This window comes from Sander vitreus, chromosome 23 (assembly GCF_031162955.1).
Source record: "Sander vitreus isolate 19-12246 chromosome 23, sanVit1, whole genome shotgun sequence".
In the NCBI taxonomy this organism is placed as follows: domain Eukaryota; kingdom Metazoa; phylum Chordata; class Actinopteri; order Perciformes; family Percidae; genus Sander; species Sander vitreus.
Window position 1 is genome coordinate 2,048,249 of NC_135877.1, and position 24,086 is coordinate 2,072,334.

General features: G+C 42.8%; 1 protein-coding gene across 4 annotated transcripts in view; it reads left to right on the forward strand.

Annotated features, from left to right (window-relative positions):
• The window catches only part of lmo3 (LIM domain only 3), a 47,888-nt gene that overhangs the window by 19,554 nt on the left and 4,248 nt on the right, over window positions 1–24,086 (forward strand). For all 4 annotated transcript variants that reach the window (XM_078243173.1, XM_078243170.1, XM_078243171.1 and 1 more), the window contains one exon: window positions 15,567–15,692. In XM_078243173.1, coding sequence (XP_078099299.1) covers window positions 15,567–15,692 — 126 coding nt within the window. The remainder of the gene's footprint in view (window positions 1–15,566; window positions 15,693–24,086) is intronic.

Consider the following 24,086-nt stretch of genomic DNA (forward strand, 5'->3'; position numbering starts at 1 on the left):
CGTCATGTTGAATGTAAACAAAAAGCTGCTCTCTCGTCATCGTGTAAAGGCCGCCTCAACGCTTGTGATTGGTGCCTCGATTTGGAAAAATTGGAAATGGGCTGGAATGAGCTCTTGGCCAGACTGACTTGCAGAGCAAATCTCAAATTTACCGGAAGTTCGTCAGGGTTTTCCCAGACTACAGATGACACAAATCCCAGTTCAAACCAAGTCTTATTTTGGTAGTTATTCCCATCATTTCTATCTCTCAGTAACCCTAACCCTAACCCTGTACTGTAAACATTGTTCTCACCAAGTGAAATAGTGAAACCAACTGGAAGAAATAGGAGCAGTCACACAACCAGACAGGTTATTAACAAAGGTCAGGCAAACATTCTGCTTCTGCTGTGTACTGAGGGATACCTGGCATCATTACAGGTGATCTCCCTTTCACTTTGACTTCCTCAGTGCTTTAGATCATCTACATAAAATGCTGGTTTGATTCCAAACTGTCTGATCATGTGACCGCTCATGTTTCCTGCCTGACCATTCACACTTCTCTTGAGTGATGTCGGTATCCTTTTTTTTAATGATTAACATTTTATTTTATTTTTAACACAAAACATACAACTCACAACATGGACACATCACCTCCTCAGCTGAACCCCCCCCCCCCCCCCCCCCCCCTTGACCCAATACAAAATGTAAGACAAGGCACATTGCATACATTGCATATGTCTATCCCCAGTACATGGCCCTCCACAGAGTTTAGGTACTACTACCCCCATTCTTTGATTGTAGGAACCCCTTTGTTCCTCCATACTTTCAGAATAATCTGTCTGGCTATCATTACACTAGTCTGGACCAAGCTTCTTATGTGCTTATCCATCCCGCTTAGGACTGACCCATCTCCCAGAACAAATAATCTTGGGCTGAATGGAACCTGAGTCTCTGCAATCTGACATAGATTATCATGTATCCTGGTCCAAAATTCCTGGACCTTATCACAGGACCATAGGACATGAAGTAATTGGCCATCCTATGTCTTACATTTCCAACAATTTGGTGTGTCTCTTAATCCAAGTCTACAATTTGGAGGGAGTCGAATAGAAGCAATGTCAGTATCCTTAAAGCATACTGTTGCCCACCATCTTTACTTCCCGGAGACACAAGAACAATAGCCCTTCTTTTCGGAGTGTTAACATGAGGCTAATTCAGTGATACCATGAGCCTTGTCTCAGTCCTGATAGTGTAGGTTAGCCTACCAGTCCCCATGGACAGCCTAGTGTTTCCGAGTGCTGAGATCCTCCTGTACACAGCCACAGCTCTGGCTTTCATCACTGGCCTTATCTAATTCAGTGTCCCAAACACATCAACCAGGGTAATGAAAAATTCATTGAGTCAGTTACTTCGTGCAATTGAACACATCCATCATCTCCTGCTGCTTTGTAATATTGTAAATCATGTGGCCGTCCCAGTCAGGAACCACTCTGACCACGCAGACCTCTTTCTAATGAATATTGACTCATATTGCGTTAAATCCATTCAAGCAAATCAAGCCTTTTAAATGTCTGAAACCCGCTGTAGCCCACTCTGGTCACAGGCGCCGAAGTGTCAGCATTCAATTGTTTTCAAGGTTTTCATTTCATTTCTCCCAGTGTAGAAGTTGATGTTGGTAACTCCATTACCGCCACAGGCTGAATGTAACTCCCCTTCCACAGTGGTAGCTTGTGTGGATTTCTTTCCTCATCCCGACTATTTGATATCCTCTCTCCTTCCAGATTAACCTTTATGGCCCTAATAAATGCTCTATATTGACATCAAAGGGATGGGAAGATGGCACCATGCCTTATGGGAAAGGGAACACAGCCTTCTGAACGAGCCTGAGCCCAGCTTCCCTCAGCGAGCAGTAATTGTGCCCGTCCTCTCCGAAATGATGCTCTTCTTTGTCTTTTTAATTAAACTCTAGTGCAGTTTGGAGGCTATTTGACCTTTGCAGGCCCCTCTTTATGGGGACTGCCGCAGGTCATTTCCATGCATATATTAATGACTCTCCCTCCTTCCTTTTCCTCTCAGGCAACGATCCAGCAGGCTTTACAGATTAACGAGAGGTTTGGGTCTCAAGTATTGCCCGTTTTTAATCTGCTATGTGGGACGTTCTTTGATAGACAAGAAGCAAAATGTTTGAGACTTCAGTTAGAATGGTTGAGGGAACGTGTATTTGAAGTGACTGAGTTCTGTCTGTGGCCATGGTTAACCTCCAGAATCCTCACCTTCAATTTCCTCTTAAGTCGATTTACAATTGAGAAAACATTTAGTTTTTCCTCACTTCACGGCAATATTATTTAGCAGAGTAAGAATCCCAGTTTAACCAATTCATCATTTCTTTGGCGCAAAATGAAGAAATGAAATAAAGAAATATGAGACGAGAATGAGTAAGATTTGTTCGTTTAAGATTAAAAAAAAAAAAAAAAAAGTGTAATAGAAACAAACAGAAATATGCTTGATCATTACACATGAGTAGAAAAATACACAGATATGCAATATATATATATATATATATATATATATATATATATATATATATATATATATATATATATATATATATATATGTATATATAATATACGTAGTGCAGGAAAGTGAGGTAATCAAGGCCCAAAAATGGATTTACTGAAATGTTGTTTTGAAGCTTCCATGACTTAAATTCTTTAAACTTTATTCCCTTTATTATATTTTACTTAACGTTTATATATATTTTTAAACAATCAAACTGGATTAAATAGTCACTCTAAAAACAGTATCAAGTAAACACACCCAATTTCCAAGGCACCATACTGAGGACAAATGCATCCTGGGTATTTAGAACCTTTTCAAACTCTGGGACCAATGTTAGGTTTTCAAATGATTAAGGAATGACAAAAGAGGACAGATTAGAGGGCTGGGTGTCCATAGTGTGATCCTGTCGCCTCCCTGCTGAACTCTGAGCTGTGATTGGCTGTCATGTCTACAGCTCTGTGTATGTGAGGAGCGTGTGCGGTCCCATGCTGGCTGCAGCGCTGCCACAGGTTTGGCTGCCACCTCTCTTCTGCAGGCATGTGAGAGGATGATAAGAGCCCACAGCCTTTGGCATTGGATACGTTTGGTTTCAGGGCTCTGTGTTTGGGAATCATCCACAGTTTCCAGCCTGTATACAATCACACTCTCATGGTCCAAAAGCTAAATAAATGCCCCTCCCTTCTGGAAGGTTTAGTTTGGTGGAGGGACTCCACGTTCTCCCTGTGGACCTGCACACATTTTGGTTTTCAACTACTGATGCTGAATTGCTCCAAATGACAAAAGCAGATGTGTTGTGGCGTGCGGGATCAAATGCGGCCATGCATGACTAACATGGCAGGATTTAGGAGCAGAAGAGGTAGGAGTTAGGAGGTTGGAGCAGAGGAGGGAGATATACGTTAGTCAAACACTCCCCATCTAGTGTGACCTTTAACCTCTGCGTGTGTGTTAGCAGCTCAGTGAGGATCCAGCCAGCTGTAGATGTAGAGCTGAGGCTGGGCCGGCTGCTCTGGGATCAGCTGAGGGCCGGCTGCTCTGGGATCAGCCGAGGCTGGCTGGTGCGGGGTTCCAGTGATGGCTGTGGGCCGAAGCCTCAATAGTAAGTGGATTAGTATTTCATTAGTTGTGGATTAGAATATGTCCAGAGACAGAAAAGACAGTGCATGTTCACTTGAAGGCAGCTTCATTTCACAGGAGAGAGAGAAAGAAAAGGAAAGGAGCGAGACACAGCGAGTGCTTTGTTGTAGCAGGAAACAGTCAGCTGTTCCACAAACTCCCGGGCAGTTCAGAGCTTGTGTTTGGTGTTTTTAAATCTTTCTTGTGGCAGCGATAGAGGCAGTGATGTTACTGTTTCCTGTACGGGACTCTCACACCGCCTCAAACCACACGACAACTCCGATCTCCGTTATGTGACGCTGGGTTGCGTTTCTCCAAAAGTTGAGTCTGTCTCAACTTTTCGCTGCAGGCCCGCTGCGTTTTATTTCAGAATAAATGAAAAGACCTGTATGCTGAGCCAGAGCTGTTACTGTGACACTAACAGCAGTTAGTGTGTTGGTGTGTGTAGATGAGGTGGGCTTAAGCCAGGCTTTCTGCCCCCCCCCCCACCCCGCTTAATGACGCCTTTATGGAGATCAAGTAGGAGAGGAGACTGGTGCTGGCTGCAGCTGTTAGAACAGTGAGTGGTGTGTGTGTGTGTGTGTGTGTGTGGGGGGGGGGGCAGCACTGTGGAAAACAGGATTTCAACATGCTGATTGGTTGGTGTCAGCCCCACTTACAGCCGTTACTTGGATGCTATAGGCAGAGCTGTGAGGCCTGCGCTGAACCCCTGAGCGACTTCTCAATTAGTGGGCGGCCTAGCGGAACTGCCATACACACTATTGTGCACCCCCTCCAACCCCCCCCTCACCCAGCCAGCCCTGATCCAGGCGCCCACATCTCTGCAGGATCAGCGCTGGGCAGGGTATTCTGGGCTGACTCTGAGAGAACATGCTATGATAGAATCCTTTTGTGAAGCGTCTTTTAGTACAAACATCATGCGGCAGAGCGCTGAAAAGCTCTTCTCAGGCTCCTGTTGTTTTCATAGTGCAAAGCTTTGGGAACATAATATGATGTGTTTGATGCTGTGCTCTCCTTCATGATATCCACAGTGCTCAGAACGGAGGAGTGAGATGCTTTGTGATGCGTGGAACCTGAATCTCTGTGATAACACACGCCACAATGAGGAGGGAAAAGGCCGGCTTGCGTAACCAAGCCGAGCCAGGCGCAGTCACTGTGCTACGCTTGTGTAAAATGAGATGTAAATGCGGGCAATTTTAACAGCCCGAGTTATTCATGAGGAAGCCAAAAGAAAGAGAGGAATGCTAATGCTACACACTGCTGTTCCCTTGGCCAGAGCACATTAACAAACAAGTCACTCAGCAAAGAAATTAACATCTTCATTAAGTTACCTAAGAGCGTTGGCACATGCAGCCCTGCCTCACTCTGTGCTGGCTGATGCAGAGCTATCTACAGACACACCTGAGCACAGTGTTAGCTCAAACATCATCTCAGGATGGTTGCCCAAGCCAAGACCCTGATGTGTTGCTAAAGTCACGCGTGCCTCTGTATATGTGTTGTGTATCTGAGTACATGGAGTGAGAGGCTGGAGGACACAGCAGTGACTGCACATGGCTTTACATACCATTTTAATCTGTGAAATGCTAAAGAGGCAATCAGTGTGGTGTGCAGGCGGCTGTCAGTCTAAAATGCACTTTTTTTTATAAATGGCTTATTTGTATGAAATCATTTTCTACATTTTTTTTTATCCAATTAAGCCTGCATACTGCTGTCTTGATATTTAAAACGTGCCTATTTTCATTTGATTGTATTTTGTTGTTTGATTTTTCATTTGTGTACTCATGTCTCACTTGTAAATTAAATATTCATCTCAATGTGATTTCCTAAATAAAGTATATATATATATATATATATATATATATATATATATATATATATATATATATATATATATATATATAGTTATAGTACCAATACAGATAATAGAACTATGACTAGAAATAATAGTATACGTTAAGTCCAGGGTTCACATTAACTTTTTCGTTCAACAGCCCCACTGACTAGGGAATGTTCAAATTCTACCAGCCACTCAGTAGACTATCATTGTTCTTTTGGCTGGTGGTGAGTGAAGCAAATCTACCAGCCACTGGCATATTTTACCAGCATTTGGCTGGTCGATGGTTCTAATTTAGATTTTGAAGCCTGGTTAAGTCACGTATTGCATATTGAGATCAGATTCGAGGTAACCTTCAGAAGCTCATGTCAGGGCTGCATCTGTTCTAAACCTGATTTCCACAAAGCCCAGTGTTCTCTGACATGACAAGTGCTCTTAATGATGCTTAGTCTTGCTCCAGCTGCTCTAACACAAACTGCTCAGGGTTGCTCTACAGCAGTGCTACACAAAGCTTCTCACACTTTAATGCTTTTCCACATTTATGTCTGGCCAGAGCTGAGTCTTTGGTAGGCTCTCATTAATTTGATTGGCTGCACTTGGTCCATTCATTATCAAGATCTCCTTTGTTCCACAGCTTGCCTGGCTTCATTTTCACACATTTTTGCCTCATTGCCACGTTTTTGGAACAATAAAGAGCCATTATTCCCCAGGAAATGTAGGCGTTCCTGTCCATAATACCACACTGTGATACCCAGATGAACTCAGTCATTAGGCACGGATGCATTTGATACTTAATGATATGAATATTGAGATGTTCTAACGTTTGAAAGAAAAATGTTTGAAAGAAAAATGTTTGAAAGAAAAATGTTTGGCGAGTTCATCTGCTTTGATCATTATTAGGGATGTTAATGATTGACCATTTTACAATGTTGACCTATTAATACTATCAGTTCACAGTTAAAAACAGAAAAGTAGGGAAAAGTAGGCTAAACAATATATTTCTTTACTGCTAGTTAGCACTAACACGTTGTTTGAAGCTCTTTGTTCTTGCTGACTCCGTGGCTTTCTGCTGGACCGATGACCATGCCGCTGTATCACATTTACTAATTGAACAGAAATTTAAAACGTGTTTTTATTTTTTGTTAGAGAGCCTTTAGATCTAAAAACGATGAGTCAATTACTGGATAAGTGAAATGGTAGAAAAGTAATCAGCAGCAGTATTGCTAATTGATTAATGGCAACATGGTGTGGTCCTCCATGTCCATGTTCAGGAATGTTTTTGGGTTACAGGCTGGTGGTCTGACCAAGAAAGCTATTTGAGGATGTCAACTTGGGAACTTTTTCTGACTTTATATACTCCAAAGAATTTACCAATACATTAAGAGAAACTAATTGAGAGTAGGGCTGTGTATTGGCAAGAATCTGGCGATACGATGCGTATCACGATACATGGGTCACGATTCAATATATTGCAATATATTTCGATACTGTGCGTAAGGCGATATATTGGGATTTTCTTTAAAGTATAATTTTAGAAAAACTAATATTTAAAAAAAAAAAATATGATGTGCAGTTTACTTTAGGTAAACAATTCAGTAAACGGAAAATCAAACTGCCAGTTTGGGATTTCGGTTCACAGGTTCTTACTCCTAATTTCCACCAGCTGCGGACCGGCTCCGCTGCGGATCGGCTGCGTGCTCCGCCGTCCGTCAACACCCACCAGGTCCTGATTTGTTGCGGCACGGCTGCGGCCGTGACTGACAGCTGTAGTCACGAGGACACGCTAGATCTCGCGAATTCACGTAGAATAGAACCACAAAACCAACACCAGTTTGTTTCCCTCCAGAGGAGTAGAGGGGAAACAACTCTGAGCTGTGTTTTCAAGGAGTAGTGCAGGGAAATATGATCCGCCGTGAGCACGGTGGATTTTATTTTGAAAGGACACTACTGGTCCGTCTCAGCATAACCATCTAGCGGTAGGGGGTTTAAACACAACATAAACATCAACCACTGTCTTACATGAATATTTTTGCACGTGGGAAAAAAAAGAAGAAAAAAAAAGATATTGTTTTTGAAAGTTAATACAGTATTGAAAAATAAAATATCGCGATACTCAAGTGTATTGATTTTTTCTTACACCCCTAATTGAGAGCCTAACAACAATGATCATAGCAGGTATTTGCATGTAAATGCAGTAAATATGATTTCTGTCACTACATTCTACAAAAATCTCTCCACTTGCCACGTGAAAATGTTCACATCGCTAAAATCCTACATGCAGTGTCTTCTTACACACTTAGGGTTAGGGTTATGTAAAAGCCAAGGAAATGAATGAAAACAATGTTGAGCTGCCTTTCTGTTAAAACTGTTCTTTGAGAAAGAATTATTTTTGCAAATGTTGAAAGTGAACCAGACCAGACAATGGATCTGATTACAAGCTACAAACAACAACAGGAAGCTGCTGGTTATGTTTTTTTGTGTGCGTGTTCTTCCGCTAAAGTGAAGGGTAACACATCACTCGTTTCTAAATTCTCAATCATTTGTTATATTTGCCTGTGTCTCTTAATGGTTCAATTGTCAGAAAGTATAATACAAAGAAATGAGAAGCTGAGAAGCTTCCACCTCAGTTTGCAGTTAAATGAAATGGCACATAGATGTTATAAGCTCTGAAAGCACCCTATAATTGGTATGTTGTGCTTAGGAAAGCTTGGTTGCCATTAACCTCCCAACACCACAATTCACTTCACACGTCTAGCAATTACCACAGCAATAATGCCAGAGCTCGCAAATGCTTGTTTTCTGAGGTTCCTGTAATTAAGTTGGGCTTTTCACATGTAATCTGAAAATGCTAAGGGGTCAAACTGGGCACCGGTAATCACAAGCAATTGAGTCTGAAGGAGGGTCACATGAACTAGAGGCTCTGTTTCCTTCCAGCACTTTATTGTCCCAATGAGAGGGGTCACATTTCCTTAAGGGAAGGTCAAGAGTGGGGTGCCTTTGTTTTGTTTCCCAAAAGCACAGAAAGAATGCCATTTTATGGAATAAATGACAGGCCTTCAATGACAATATAATTTAGCCTGCATTTGAGATATAGCCAATATGATGTGGGAAGGAAGCTGTTACGTCTTGTCATTTCTAATACCGAAATAAAGCAGCTCTACCATTAAAGGATAGGTAAAACCCACTCAAGGTGATGAACATGGCTAAGTAATCCCAAACCTCACACTGTAACAATCTTATTAGTATTAAGTTGCTGTAATTGAGTTTTTAAAGGTTTACAATCTTTCAAGTCTGTCCTAAAACAATAACCAGGGGGACATTAAACACTTTTTGGTCACTGTACTCAAGTGCAACAGGCTGTGCCTTATAATTCTGTGTGTGTGTGTGTGTGTGTGTGTGTGGCGGAGGGGGGCTAACATGCACTGATGTCTTATACGTAGACTAGGCTACTGTTCTCCTCCTGAACTCTGCTGAACTGATAACCATGAAACCAAACCATCGGAGAAGAAGTAATGTGAGGAAGCAGGTCTGGATTCGCCACCACCGATGGAAACGTTGTGGGGAAGCTGTTTGCTGACTTTGTGAGATGCAACTGCTTACAGTAAAGTTAGTTTGTCAATGACGTCAGGCAGAAGTCAATGTCAAGTCGACAACATAGTCTAGTTTAGGTACTTGGGTTGCACATTCCTTTGAACCGGAAAAGTGACTGGCCGGTACCACGTACACCGTCCTGCTGGCGGAACTACTCACTACGGTACCACATGAAGATTAATCCGCTGCTAAAAATAGTCCCCAACAAATGCACTATTTTCACTTCATTTACATTTCAGCAAAAATCAACGGCACACAAACAGGGTGGGAGAGTCAGTATTCAGGGGTGAACTAACACATTGTTGTTGATTCATTCACTACTGGATATAGAATTAGGCCTCCTTTTAAGTGCCATGTTTTTCAAATTGGCAAATGCAGCACTGGTTCCATTCTCTTTCAGTATTTTCCAAAACCTTGTTCTAGTTATTAATGTTTGAAAATACATACAAAATGACACATACTTTTCTCTCACTTTCCTTGAATAATATGGCTACCATTTTGTCTCCACGCAGGACACAACTCTGGTATTTTCATTTGAACTAAAATGCTTCAGTTCAGTCGCCTGGACACATCATTTTTTTGGACCGTCCCCTCCAGTTGAGATTAGCTAAATTAGCTGTGAAGAGCAATGACTCGTGGGACTGTGCGTGTTTGGTGCAGATAATTATGGGCTGGTGTGCCACAGTCTGGCACCCAGCTTGGGATTGCAGGTGGGTTGGCGTAGGGACGTGCCTATCAAACTGCACATCTGGCCCCTGCGGGGCTTAAAATCTTTCATTACACCCACTTCAAAATGGACCCAAACACAGCCCTGCCAAAAAAACAGCTGAAAGCCTTTTCCTGGTTACTTTGTTTAAAGCCAACTTTTTTTTTTTTAAAGAGTTGTTTCTCGTTTAAGGACAGAGGAACTTTGGTATTTTGACCAAGAATTATGTTAGTTGTGAGTAGATTTGGGAGAGGGGGTTGAAGGTTAAATATAAGGAATAATCTTGTAATGGTTTAGGGTTGGGTTTGCTTTAAAAAAAATCAAATACATTTGATGATAGTAACTAAGGACAGGGCTGCCACCAGTAGTTTATCTCTTCTTCTTACAGTTTCAGAGAAGCGTGCAATGGTGGAACCTAAAATGGTGAGTGTTTTTCGACCTTTTGGAGGAGTTTCTATAGGAGCTAATTAGGTAGCACTCTGCTGCTGCTCTTCAGGCTGACAGTTCAGGGGAATGTTCCTCTGTATGGTCTGCAGTCTCTCAGAAAGCAGGCCATAATTCATCATTAGGATATCAGAGTCCAGGTGCAGATGAGAACTGATAGAGCCGGCAGTCAGGCAAGTCGGGGCACTCAAGGAGGAAAATCTTATCCCAGGGACAATTCCCAGGTCATGCCTGTGGTAATTGAAATAATTTTGCCCCCAGAGTTGGTTAATCACTGACAGTCACACACGCAGGGCGGTCAAAATTGACGCACAAGTCTGATTACATCTGCCACCTTTAACGGTCTCCCCTCCCCCGACTGCCAAAGTGCACATCAGCCCTACTTTTCTGTTTCTGTTCTTCTGCTCATGTCAAGATTGTCTTGAGATGAAGCATTGCTGGGCAAACCATATTTAGTATGTCTTACCTCTCTTGTACCTTTAATGGACAGACTCTTGTTTGCACAGCCAAATGTTAGCTTCTCACTGTGATTAATTTCCAAGTGGGACACCAGCGTGGCTCATCAAATGGACAAAGCGCAGTCCCATTAAAAAAGCCTGTGTTGAGATGCAACGAATCATTTGTCTGTTATTAACCCTGAGCCTGTGATTATGCAGATTGCCATAGATTTTCCCTGGTTGCCTGGAAGTGAGATCCAGGGGTTGTTCTCAGCATGGCAGGCGGACGAGGGAACGGCCGTGCATTACTGAACTTGCCACATTCATCATGTTGACTGATGGCACAGGGAGTCGGTCCCCGGGTCCCGGTGGTTAATGTAGTGGGTAATTAACTGTCATTTGCCTAGTAATAGGCCGATGATCAATGGTTTGTGAGGAAACAAATTCTAATCCGGCAGCTGATGAATGCATGCCGTGGCTGGAGCAATTGAAGTGGTGGGAGGGATGGAAGAGATTGGGTTGGGGGAGGAAGGAGGAGAGCAAAGCCGCCACCAGAATTTCAAACGGCAACTGAATGCACCCGTGGTATCAGTGCCCCCCCCCCAACCCCCCTCCACACACACACACACACACTCAAAAAAATGTAATAACCCCCAAAAAGGTGAATGATGGAGGAGTTGATTGATCCTTGTGACTCCAGTTTGTTTTGTAGGCAGCGTTCAACAACTAGTTTTAAAGGGTTGGTTCCCCCAAATCACGAAATCTCTCTTCCCTCTTCCCCTATTGTTATCTATCCATGCAGATCGTTTACATTTTGTCTGCTTCTCCCTCAATACAATGGAGGTGAATGACATTCACTTTGGTGCTAACAGCATTGAAAATCACATTTAAAACATTCAGCCACATGTCTCTCTAGAATCCCATCTGTGTCTCTCTCCACAGAATAATCCACTGGACACTTTCATTGGGACTATAGTTTCGATACAAAATAGTTCCCATGTAAACAGTTTGAACTTAGAGATGTTTAATCCTTCCAGCACAGACTTGTTTGCCTCCGTACAGTATCAGTAGCTCCATGTATATATTCCAGGATAATGCATTTTACTTCCTACGCCCCAGTAATTGGGCGGTCATTGTATTTTGGATTTATCTTGACAAAGCTGAGAAAAAAGCATTGGCGTGACACCACTCCTACATTCTCTCGAAGGGGCGGAGGCCTGCACATCAGATTGGGTTTTGGGGTCCACTGGGCTAAAGCCTTGTGGAATAATTTAATTGGTGTCTGTTTTTCTCTCATCAAATAGGTACCACTGAGCCGTACCAGGCTGTAATGCACAGTGAATGCCTTTTTGACTAGAACAAGGTATTGGGCACCGACTGCCTCTATTCTCTTTCAAATTCAGATTTGAGCAAAGCATGAATTTTAATTTCATGTTGTATCTTCAACCTCTTTAAATATACATGCTGTTTTGTCAGCCATGGATATGAAGTGTATGTCAAGCCCACTATTCTACATATGTTATTCTGTTTTCTTTCTTTTTGTGAAGCAGACCCACAGTTAGAAGCCTTCTAGATATGGCAGACAGCTGTACCGTTGTCAGTCTGAGAGAGATGCGTTGGAAATGTATGTAATTATTACCAATTATATTATAATCCAGTGCTGAAAGCGTTGAGTCCCAGGCCCTGGGTCTTGCACACAAGGCCTCTAAACTGTCACCCTGTGATTGTATTGGAGCCTTTGAATTCATTGCAACCAAACCATGCTTAATTTGCCTCGTCCCTTGAGAGCCATTAGCGTCTGTGGCATCAAACTGGCGGAGCGGAGGAAGACGAGTGGCAGGTACGCTCCATCCATCTTCCCTCCCCACAGGGTGAGCTAGGGCTTTCTGTGTGCTGCCGGTTTGAAGAGTGTTTGCCACACAAGAGCCCAGCGAGCCGGCAGGCTGCAGGCTGCATGCTGGTTCTGCCACGGATCCAGGTTGGGTAGACTGTTATCAGCCGCTCTACTTCTTTAGCTCAGTCAGAGACACTCACAAAGATGTGTTTGATTTGAATGTGACTGTAGGTATTGTTCCCATAAATGTGGTCTTTAATCATTTAAAACAGTGGTTAAAGTAGCACAGGAATGTACAGCATGAATTCTACAGCAGAATAGTGGATGAGAAGAAGCTAGGAGTTTGGATGTTCTGTTTGAGAACCCTGGGGGTTTTTGGAATTTTTTATTTGTATTGTATCTTATTGAATAGGTCTTTTACACGGATTCCATTTCCTTAGTAAGAAAAATCAATGCATGCATTTGCTGAAAAATATCCTCAAAAATAGATGTTCTCTTATTCAGAGTCCAATACCTCAGCATGGATGTTGGTGTCTACTTAAGGCCTACAGTATATTTCTCAATGTACTGTATTTAACCATACCATTGGGGGGGGGGGGGTGACAAACGACCTATGTGGTCGTATGGTTTGGAGGACTTCTTGACTCACACAAAAGAGTTGACTCACTGCTACCCACTTACTTAAAAAGAGACTTACTTGTGTTCACTGTTATAACTTACATATGTATTGCTTTTATTCAAATGCATAATTTTATCTCAGCAGCAGTATACAGTACATATCTCATACCAGATCTGTCTTACTCTGGTCAATGCGTGGGACTATTACAGAATACTATCCATACCATCTGTAAGATGTTAAATCATTCCTTTTCTTTCTTTAATGTGTAAACTTGCACAGCGTCCAAACCTTTTACATGAAGTAATTCACGTGCTGTGTTCAAATGATTAAAGTGGCGACCGGATGGGAAACGCACACAAACACAGATTCACAGGGAGCAGACTTTCACCCCGAATGTCTCAGAGCAAAGTGTGACAGTCCTTTTCACCTGGGCAGGCCACACTGCATTTGCAAGAGATGGGAGAAGATCATGAGCAGACACGGCGAACAGTGGAACAGAATACCTTTTGGATTCAAGCTGGCACGCAGAAAACTTCACTTTTTAACAGAAAAACCTTCCATCATTTATAATACAGAGCCTTGTTTGCTTGCTATGTGAAAATGACTCAGATTACTGGAAAACAAGGACGTTCGCCCCGGCACGGTGAGAGGCAGCTGCATTGTCGTAAGATGCCAGACAAAGTGCTGCTGTTATGCTCAAACATTCATGCTCATTATATCGCACTGAATCTATCATTTCTTGTTCTTTTTATAAGGATTTTTTTTTAGATCAATTACTCGCCTTTGTAAGGAGAGAAATAGATGAAATATCTATTTCATGTGAAGGCCTTCCGGCAATGCACATTGGTGCAGAAAAGGAGAAAAGACAAGAGATAGCAAAAATGTATCCAAATTTAGATTGCTCAAAGGAGAAGGCATAATTCTTTTAATTAAGTCAGCACTAATCCGTTGAGTTGGCCCTCTTTGTTTTTCTCCCACCTACCATGTTACAAGAGATATCCTTCATTGTCTCAAGGTGTGTTGACAGTGGCTCTTAATTCTGTAGATATTCATGAGGGCACAATCTATCTGCTTCCTTTGCCTCTGGGAAACATACTTTCTGAAGGTTAATAAACAACCCTGCATTTCCCAAGCCCTGAGATCATTTATCAGATTGCGATCTCTTACAGACTCTGAGAGTGGCATGCCGTTTTATCATTTTAACAACGACGGCTAAAACTGCCTCAAGAAGTCTGCCTAATAGGTTATTTTGTTATATGATTTCGTTATCAGATATTTTTTTTTCCCTTGCTAGTATAGTCTAGGTCGCTGTGTAGTAACAGCCCTGACTCCCTAATGAATACTCCCATTAATGTCCCCGGAGCAGGCCAGGAAATAATAGGCTCCTCCCTGGGCAGTAGTGCTAGCTCTGTCCCATCTATTTCTATGGCACAAGCTGTGTGCTACTGCAGCCCGCCTCTGTCCAACCTATTCCTGTGACTGATTCAGAGAGCCGATCATGTTAGTGTCTACCACAATCTCTCAGACAGCTGTCGCTCTCGTGTTTCAGACGCTCCGAGAAGCAGCGCGAGCACTCGGCCTCTTGTAATTCTGTTGGCTGTATTATAATGGAAGGGTGGGACACAGTGTCAAAAAGTTCACAAACGCTGGACTCCAAATAATATGATACTGTACATTCAAGGTGTCTTGGGTTATAACCATGGTGTTTACCTGCCGTGTCCCCAAAACATTTAGGGAAAAAGTCACCTCATGTCTGATTTTTGTCTGTTTTATTTCAAACTAGTGGACTGTTGAAGCTTTCATTAGAGCATGGACAACAGCAGTGAGCTTCCTTATGAAACACATCATGCAATCAACAGTCAGTGGGAAACATGAACAGAAGATCCATACACCTAAAAAATTTGTAAAATAAGATTAAAAACTGAAAATAAAAAGAAGGGCTGCACGATATGAGGAAGCTATGCGATAATGTTGAATACTACGATAACGATAGTACGTGTGATAAATAGATACTAAAGTGTACTCAGATCTGCCTTTCTGCTGCTTTCATTCTGCTAAAATACAAACAAACTGCTTGCTGTATTTAAAACAAATGAAAGGAAATCATTTCTAGCTTTCTTTTATTGAACAAATTGAACATTAAATGAAATATAAAAGACACCACCAACAAAGAATGACAGTTACATGTGTTTATTGCGCCAGTTGATATCGCGATGACGATAACACAATTTTGCAGCCCCAATAAAAAGTAATAACGGGAAAAAGACATTTGCCATGCTGCGTGTATGTCACTTTTCCTTGCTAAGCTAAGCTAAGCTACAGACACCTCCCAGACTTATTGTTGTGTACTGTTCTGGGGGAATGACTTACATCATGTGTCTTCTGTGTGTGTGTGTGTGTGTGTGTGTGTGTGTGTGTGTGTGTGTGTGTGTGTGTGCGTCTCTCTCAGGTTGTTTGGTGTAACGGGGAACTGTGCAGCCTGCAGCAAGCTAATTCCAGCCTTCGAGATGGTCATGAGGGCCAAGGAGAACGTCTACCACCTGGACTGTTTCGCATGCCAGCTCTGCAATCAGAGGTGAGTGATTGGGCCGCTCGTGCTCCTCTGCCATGCCTGCGTCTGGGCAGATGGCTGCTCAGGGAACGCAAGATCACAGCGCAGTGAATCTGGAGCGCTGCTGAACGTTGAAGGCAGATCCCATATGAGAGATTTATCACTCTAACCTGTGACTTAAGAAGACATCCGGGGCCTTAGGGACACCTGCTGCACCTGGCACAGTAATTCTAATCCTGCACTACTACAACGGTGTCAGCCCAGAGCTACAGGTGCCGCTCCATGTCCATACATACAGTATGCTTCCCAGGGGCGCCGTACAGGGGGGAAAAGTTAGGACAATTCCAAGGGCCCATGACTGACAGGGGCCCCAACAAATAGGTAAAAACTAATATAAAATTATTAAACCGTCATCATTCAGTATATATATTTCAAATATAATAATACCATTAATGATCTCTTTGTTTTTACTTGTTTTTGGCAGTAAAAGTTAAATATCCCCATTGACCAAAAAGTAAACATCCATATTGACCGGCGACCACCCCCCTGTATCTGCATGAAATGGTTTGGTCCTGCCTTAGCGCACTCAGTGATGGTGTTTAGTTGCAGTCAGTAGATGCGCCAGAACTACAGTGACCACAGTGTTACAAAGTAACGTTAAATCAAAATCTGGTTTTCAAAAAAGGAAAGAGAGAAAAGAGAGAGAGGAAAGACAAAGGAAAGGGTGTCAAACTGTAACCCAGTTTTTCACCAAGAAAGGTGGGTAGCCTATAGTCTGTGAGTGGTATTAACCTGTTGGCTTAATGTCCATAGTGAAATAAGCTAGCTAGCTACAGACTAGTGTTAGCCTACATTTAATCACCATTTAATCAGTGCAGGGAAACGTTTAGCAAGATATTCATATTAAATCATTGTCCCCGCCCCTTTTAGCAGACTTAACAACAGATGAGTCAGCAGCAGCCCAGTCTCCCCCTAACTGAGCCCCTTGTTATAATAATATAATAATTTTGTTAAGAGATTTTTCCATTTTGTCAAATGTTACAATAAAAATATATTGAGACTGTAAAAGATGGCCTTCAGCACATTTTTTATGGTTGCTTTTAATCAAATAGTGAACTGCATACTAGACTTGCATGCATGTACAAATCCCCAGCAGTAAATATCGTGCTAGTACTAGTATTGAACTACAAGACGCAAAACAGTTGCAAAGCCTTTAATTAGAGTTATGTAAAGCTTTTGATGGGACAGTTAGGTCCTAGAGATGTGGTGACAACAGCTGCGCAGAGGGGGCCCAAGTTGATTTTTTGCCATGGGGCCCAAAATTCCTGGCGCCGCCCCTGATGCTTCCTATCAGTCGTCATTAGGATGTGGTCAGAGATTTCAGGACAGAGCACAGAGGAAAGTTTAATAAACTCCTCACTGAATCTCTCTACAATGCCTTTATTATGTACACCGATACAATTTATTGCAATCTTATACAACAGCCCTGCAATACGTCCTATCTCTGTGAAGCTTATAATACTCAGTGTCTGGTTCATAGTGCTTCTGTCCTTCCTCATTTACATACATGAAGGGAGTTTAAGAAACAATAAAACACAGTTCCACAGTGACACACAAGTGGAGTCTGAGGGAGAGCGGGGTAAAGCCGAGGGGCAGATCAGGGACTTGACAGAGTCCAGTGATCCAGGACCAGTGGTTTCCAGTGTGGTTAAATCCAATTCCTTGGGATCCTGTGTCCGCGTTTGGCAGGAGTGGAGTGGTGGCAGGAGTCGGGTCCAGGTGGCAGGGTTAGTGAATGATATATGCAAGCAACGAGAACAACAGAGAATGTGACTAACTGGGAAGTATTGTCTACGATCTGGCGCTGAGCTGAGGGAGGTTGATTGTGGCTGATGACACACAGCTGGACACGTGGACACCTGGCTCCAGTCCTGCCATTAACTCACAGACAGAAACAGAGAGAACACAGCAGATACCTGCTACACCCTGGGCCCCAGAACGTTTTCTCCACGTATGTAAAACATTACTGTTTATAGTCATGGGAACCCTGCAGAAAAAAAAAAATAGTTCCCATGTTACTATGATGAAACGCTGCCTGGGAGCATTCATGGAGTTGAATGAACAAACCAGAATGTTATCTAAGGTTAGAAGAAACACTATCGATCAGAAAACCTTAGCGGAACGTCAGGAAGGTTACTTGTTGGCCGCGTTCCTTTGTTTCTCTCACCTTCCCAAACTTGGCCTTGTTGCAGACACGTAGACACAAGCACCTGCATGCAACCACACGAACCAGACACATTGTGCATGCTAAAGGCAAAGGACCTGGTTACGCACAATTAGCACTGGGTTATTGTCTTGCCACTTCAGCCGGCTGCACCAGACAGCCTCCCCTAATGGAAGAAGTCAGCTAATCTTCATCAGCCGGGTCCAGGCAGGCCAGCTTTGCTCTCCCACATTAAAACCCATTAAAGCGCGAGCAAATCTTTCTTTTTACATTAGGCCAGTTGATGAACTGTTGAATAAAATCGACGTCAGTGTGTTTCACATGGTCCACTGTGGCCTTGCAAGCACCGTTCAAATGCCCATCACAATTTCACCGGGGCCTGGCCAAGATTTATGGTGTGGCTTCGGCTTTAATTGAAGCTGTTCCTCGGCTCGGACTGTTTGTTTTCCATTTAGTTTCTTTGCATCGGTGGAGCTGTTGTGGGAGAAATACCTGTGCAGGAATATGACTGTAAAGGATCAATTAGTTTACCATGAGTCACAATCTAGAGACAACATATTTCAATGGGTATGTATACTTTGAAAATAAAGCTCTGACGTACAAATTATTATTGTTACCCTCTGTCTGCTACAGTCAACAGCCTACCAGCGAGCTGTTGTTCTGAGATGAAGTGTCTTTGAGTTGTATGCCACTGTAAGATTTAAGGCATAGATCTAACATTTGTGAGTTAATGAATTTCTGTGTTGAAGAAGATTTTCTGATTCCGAGCAGGTTTGATGCATTCTCAGTGATGACCACAACATTACTGAATTAGTCTAGAGTGAGTTTCTCACATCTGTATCCAGATTAATAGAATGACCTTTTACAGATTTTCCCAGCCTCAGCCTGAGATCTATCACGAGATCTCACTTAAGATTTCCTGAATAGTTTTTCAGCGGCTTGTTGCCTGGAAATGGGCTTCTGGTCTGGCATACCGATTTGCTGTCTTGTTCATCTACACCAGCTCAAACAAACATGAAAGCCCCCATCGACCCCCCCCCCCCCCCCACGGGCCCTTCAATAAAGTAATCTAATCCATCTCACAAATGGCCCAGAGATTTCTCAGCGTAACATCGTCAGAAAATGTGGAATCTGATAAACAGAGCAGGCGATGGCGAGGTCAGCAGGGGTCACGCAGTGTAATTATCTGTCGCTCCTGCAGGTCAGCTGCAGCCCATGTTGCCGTTTGAAGGTTGAATTGCTACAATCAAGTCTAACCATACAGCCCTCCCCCCACACACAAACACACACACACACACATACACACACACACAAACATACTCACTCATGCATCTATCCACGCCATCAGTTGCTTTGTGGGTACATCCACCCTACTGTATCCCACAGAGCAAGGATGGGAAACGCCAAGCCAGTAATTACTCTGATTTCATCAGGGACTCCCTGCAGGACTCTAATGGTCATCGCCATGCTCAGCTATTAGGGGCCTTGCTTAAGTTATAGGCCAGTTAGTACAGGGCAGAGATGGGAGGACAGGTCAGTGCAGTCGTGACCGGCAACTGCTTTTCTTCTTCTTTGTCATCATCACCATCAAAGTGGCAGCAATCTCTGGCAGAAAGAAGCATTGAGAGCTGCACCTTTTCAGGAATAAGAAAAATGGAAAAACCTCACCAGTTATCTTACTTGTTTATCTGCCAGAGAGCAAAAGCTCCCCCCCCCCCCCCCCAATCTTCACTCTGTGCATGACTTTGAAATGGTATCAAGCTGAGGGGAGTGAATAGCTCCTGTCCCTGGTCTATCAGTGAAAATATAGGATCCTACATTGGCTCTGATTGCTCATGTCTGCACCCAGTGTGGCCTTACTCTGTTAAACTGGACATAAATCTACCGTTATGACCTTCCCAGTAGCCAGACCTGTTATTTCTTCTTTTTGGGGAAACCATGGTCTTAGAGCCAAAGGGATGGAGGGGGGAGCTGGTTCTGAGAAGAGAGGGGGTGTTGATGAGGGTGGGGGTGTTGGGAATAAGGACAGAGATATGAGACTCCATCCAGCAAGCAGTTAGCCACAGATCAGCCCTGGGGGACAGCTAATCGATGGGGCTGTCGTCCAGCCTCATCATCTAGCCACTGCTGGCCCAATTTCCCCCTGATGAGCTGGAGGCCACAGTCTGGGAGGCTGGAGGAAGGTTAGAGGAGAGGGGAGCGGGGGAGAGCAGGATGGGTGACAGTGCAGGGGAAGGTCAGTGCTGATAAGGGAGGATGCTCCATACTGGAGCTTTGGAAGGCCAGACTGACACCAATTGGGTTCAGCAGAGCTAAGCTCAGCCACTGGTGCCTTGCATGTCACGAGTTAGGCTTGTTAGACAGGAGCCTAATAGCCAATAAGGGACACAGTTGTCACTTTGTGTATGATTGGTGTTGAGAACTCAGAGCTTGTGCAGCCAGCCTACAAGAGAACACAATTTAACTACGTAATCCTGCACAATTTCAAGTAGAAATGACACATTTTATACAAATAAATGTCAGTTTTTCTCCACTCATGGAGAGGATAGAATAGTGTTTCAACCAATAACCAGTCCATGCATTTGCAGCACTGTAAAGATCCTGGCTGTGTACCGTCAGCAGCCACATCCTTCAAGATCTGCATTTTTGGACCTTGACTAGTAGTGCTGTCAATCTTCCTCTATAATACCATTCAAATTTAATTTGTTTCATATTCACATGTGGGTAGGCCAAGGCAAGAACAGGGAGATTAGCTAACGTTAGCCAACATATTTATAAAACAATCACATCGAATAGTAATTTCAGCATTCAAATAGGATTGTTTTTTTTCTACTATTCGAATTATATTCGACTTTCGGAATTCGTTCCAACAGCCCTATTGACTAGTAATGTGCACGTACCCAGATGAGTTTTGAGTTCCATTTTAGGTGCTGCCTATTTCAAAGGAAGCCAAAATGAGCTGCATTTGGAAGAACTTTTGGAATGGGATAGCCTTGCCAAATCCCTATTTTATGATTTTATGATTAGTACTATCCATTTCTGTCTCATGACCAGGGCCACACAGCATCTGCACACGCAGAATTCCGCAGAATGTTTCCGCAGATTAAAAAAAAAGAAGGAAAAACTATGTTTCAGTTCTGTTGTGGACTTTTTACTCTGGCAGAGCAGGGTCATATTCAATTGGATGGTACAGAGCTGATATGATTGCTCCAGTCCTCCAGTTGTGGCCACATTGTTTGATTAACAAATGATTTTTTTGGTGTTACAGTACAGAAACCTGGCGTCTGGGCGTCACAAATGGAGACAGAATGAAAAAAAAAAAAAATAGTAGTGGACGTTTAGCACCAATGATGGAAACAAAGTACAAAGTAAATACATGTCAATCTCCTTCTTTCCAGATGTGAAATGATATTCTCCACGTTACGCTCCACAAAGAAACACTCATCTTCAGTGTGTCCTTGTGCTGCTGTCTCATTGCCCAGCAGCAATCTGCCAGGGAAGATTTACAACATGCTGTTACAATTAAGCATCAGTGTGACTGGGCCAAGTGTCTCTGAACCTGTTTGCATCTACTATATAGAGACTCTTTTCTCTCTTTGACAATCTCCCCGTTTCTTCAACTGAGTGGAAAGTGAATACTCTAGTTAACACGGGCCTCCGAGGCAAATTGCTGGCATCGCAATACATCTTTTAAGTGTGTGCCTGTGGAAGCCATTCTTTCTCTTCCTCCTACAACAAGAGGTCTTTAAAGACTCATTAGTCACAGTCGCCTCTCGGTAAAGGAAGGAAGATGGAGAAGTACAGGGAAGAGACCAAGACAGCAGAAGCTGACTGACTGGAAGTTCAAAACCATCATATGATTGGCCAACTCTATGGATCCTAACAGATGTGGCGTTAAAGTTAAAGCTAGCTCATATCAGCTGCTCACACAGTAACGTGCGGTTTAGCTACAGATTTTGGCGCAGCATGGCGAGTTGTCCGTATTATTCTCTTTTTCAGAGTCATATTTGTACTCTTGGGGTCTACGAGAATAGGTTTACATGCTTTGATCTTCAAGAAACAAATTATGTTTCTCATACTGCCCACTCTGTCTGAGCTCTTGGCCCGCCTTCCTGAAAAGCCCAGTCTGCTCTGATTGGTCAGCTGGCCCACTCTGTTGTGATTGGTCAACCAAATTCAAACAAGCCACTAAGCGGGCTGTGCTTGCTCAGGCAGCACCAATAGAGCTCAACAGTCCCTCCCACAGCGGATTCCGGAAGTAAAAATACAATGCAATTTCTCCATTGACAATTGGAGTATAAGCCATAAAATCATAACCGTCGATGGTAGACTTAAAACCAGCATGCCGACATGACTCAGTGATTGTATATGCTCATATAGACACCACAAATCATGGGGCACTACCCTTGTTTTGAGATAAATGTCTTTTATTCGCGATGTCTTGGATAAGTACTTCATTACCCACAATCCTGAACAATCCCACAATCCCACAGTGATGCCTCTGATTGGTGGAACTCATGCTGGTGAGGAGGGGGGGGGGGTGTCAGTACCCGATCTGTGCTGCCTGCACGATCCGTCACGAGGATTTACGACACTGCACTAATCACGATCTGTTCCACGCTTCTGACGTTAGCCTCTGCCGGGAAGCTAACGTTAGTTTAGCTAACAGCTAATTCAGCTAACCGCTAGATGATAGCTTGATTCAGTCTAAAATAACGTTAACTCAAACTTAATACTGGGTAAAGCCGGCTAAAGCTGATGTAACAGCTGTTATATATTTAACAGTTTTATTTTGAGGGTCTTTTAAAGTTATTACATGCTGTCTCAGCTAGCGGTTAGCAGAATTAGCTGTTAGATAAACTAACGTAGCTTCCTTTATTCAGTGGTGCGCGGTGGTTTATGGGATGAGTAGTTCCTTCGCTCTGAGATGACGATATGTACAGTCTTGTACCTTTGACTTTTTTGGGATTTTCTGTAAATTGTTTTACTCAAAATGATACGTTGTATGCTTATGAGTCACGTACCACCTGGTTAGCCTAAGGCACGGTCTAAAACTCTTTATATACAGAATTCTTTTTGCACTTTATACATCTATGACATACACAACTAACTTGCACACTAAAAGACACGGAATCCAAAAAAAGCAAAATAGGGCTCTTTAATACTGCTGAGGCTAATACAGTCTTTCATTATTTATTATACCAGTTTACCAATTGTTTACTGAAAGTCCAGTAGCAGGCAACCAATATATCAGCAGAACAGAAGATGTATGCTGCAACTGTTTTTAAGGAAGTGGAAATACTCGGGCAACTCAAGGTCCTTTATTAGACACGCCTGTGTAATATCCTCATCATAATTGGTGCACAGATGTCACATATGCTGTTGACATTTCACCGAGCAGAAACAATTTGGCCGTGTGAAATAAGTGGAGGAGGGCAGGGGTAAGAGCTGTGGGGGGGCACTGCTAGTAGAGAGAAAAAATAAAGGGAGATAAAGTGAAAGTGGGAGTGGGCTCGGCATCGGTAAAGACAGCCGCTTAATAGATGCTGTCATTTTTTATTAGAGTGGATGACACCATTACATGAAATAATCACCATGCCAGATGAATGGATATTAGTCTTCTGGGTTTAGTTGGGTAAAAGTCCTGGCAACAACCACAATAGCTACAGGCTTGCAACTCAACATTAGCTGTTTTTTGCTAATCTTGAGTTGCTGGCTATTGGGATCATCTCGTACAGTTTAGGAAACGTACGAATAAAACATGTTTTATTTATTTATATATATATATATATATATATATATATATATATATATATATATATATATATTTATGAAACATGTTTTTTTATGTGCCAAGGCTGCAGTTTACTGTCTCTCATGTATCTGGCCAGGGCATGAATGGGCGGAGCTTTAAAGGTACTTCCTGATAGGATGCTGCAGGGAGTTTTTTTATGGACAAAGCTTCCAAGAAGAAGTTAACAAGGCCAGGCGATTCTTATCCTACGGTGCTGGGACGACTGGCAGAAGTAGGTGACTGACAGACTATAATACTCATGTCATACATCGCTGAAATGTTCATATATTCAACGCATACATCAGAGTGTGCAGCTTTACATGATTTATTTATTTATTTATTTATTTTAAATAAATGTCAGCTCTTCCTCCGAGCATTTGGATTCCAAAAACACACCGTT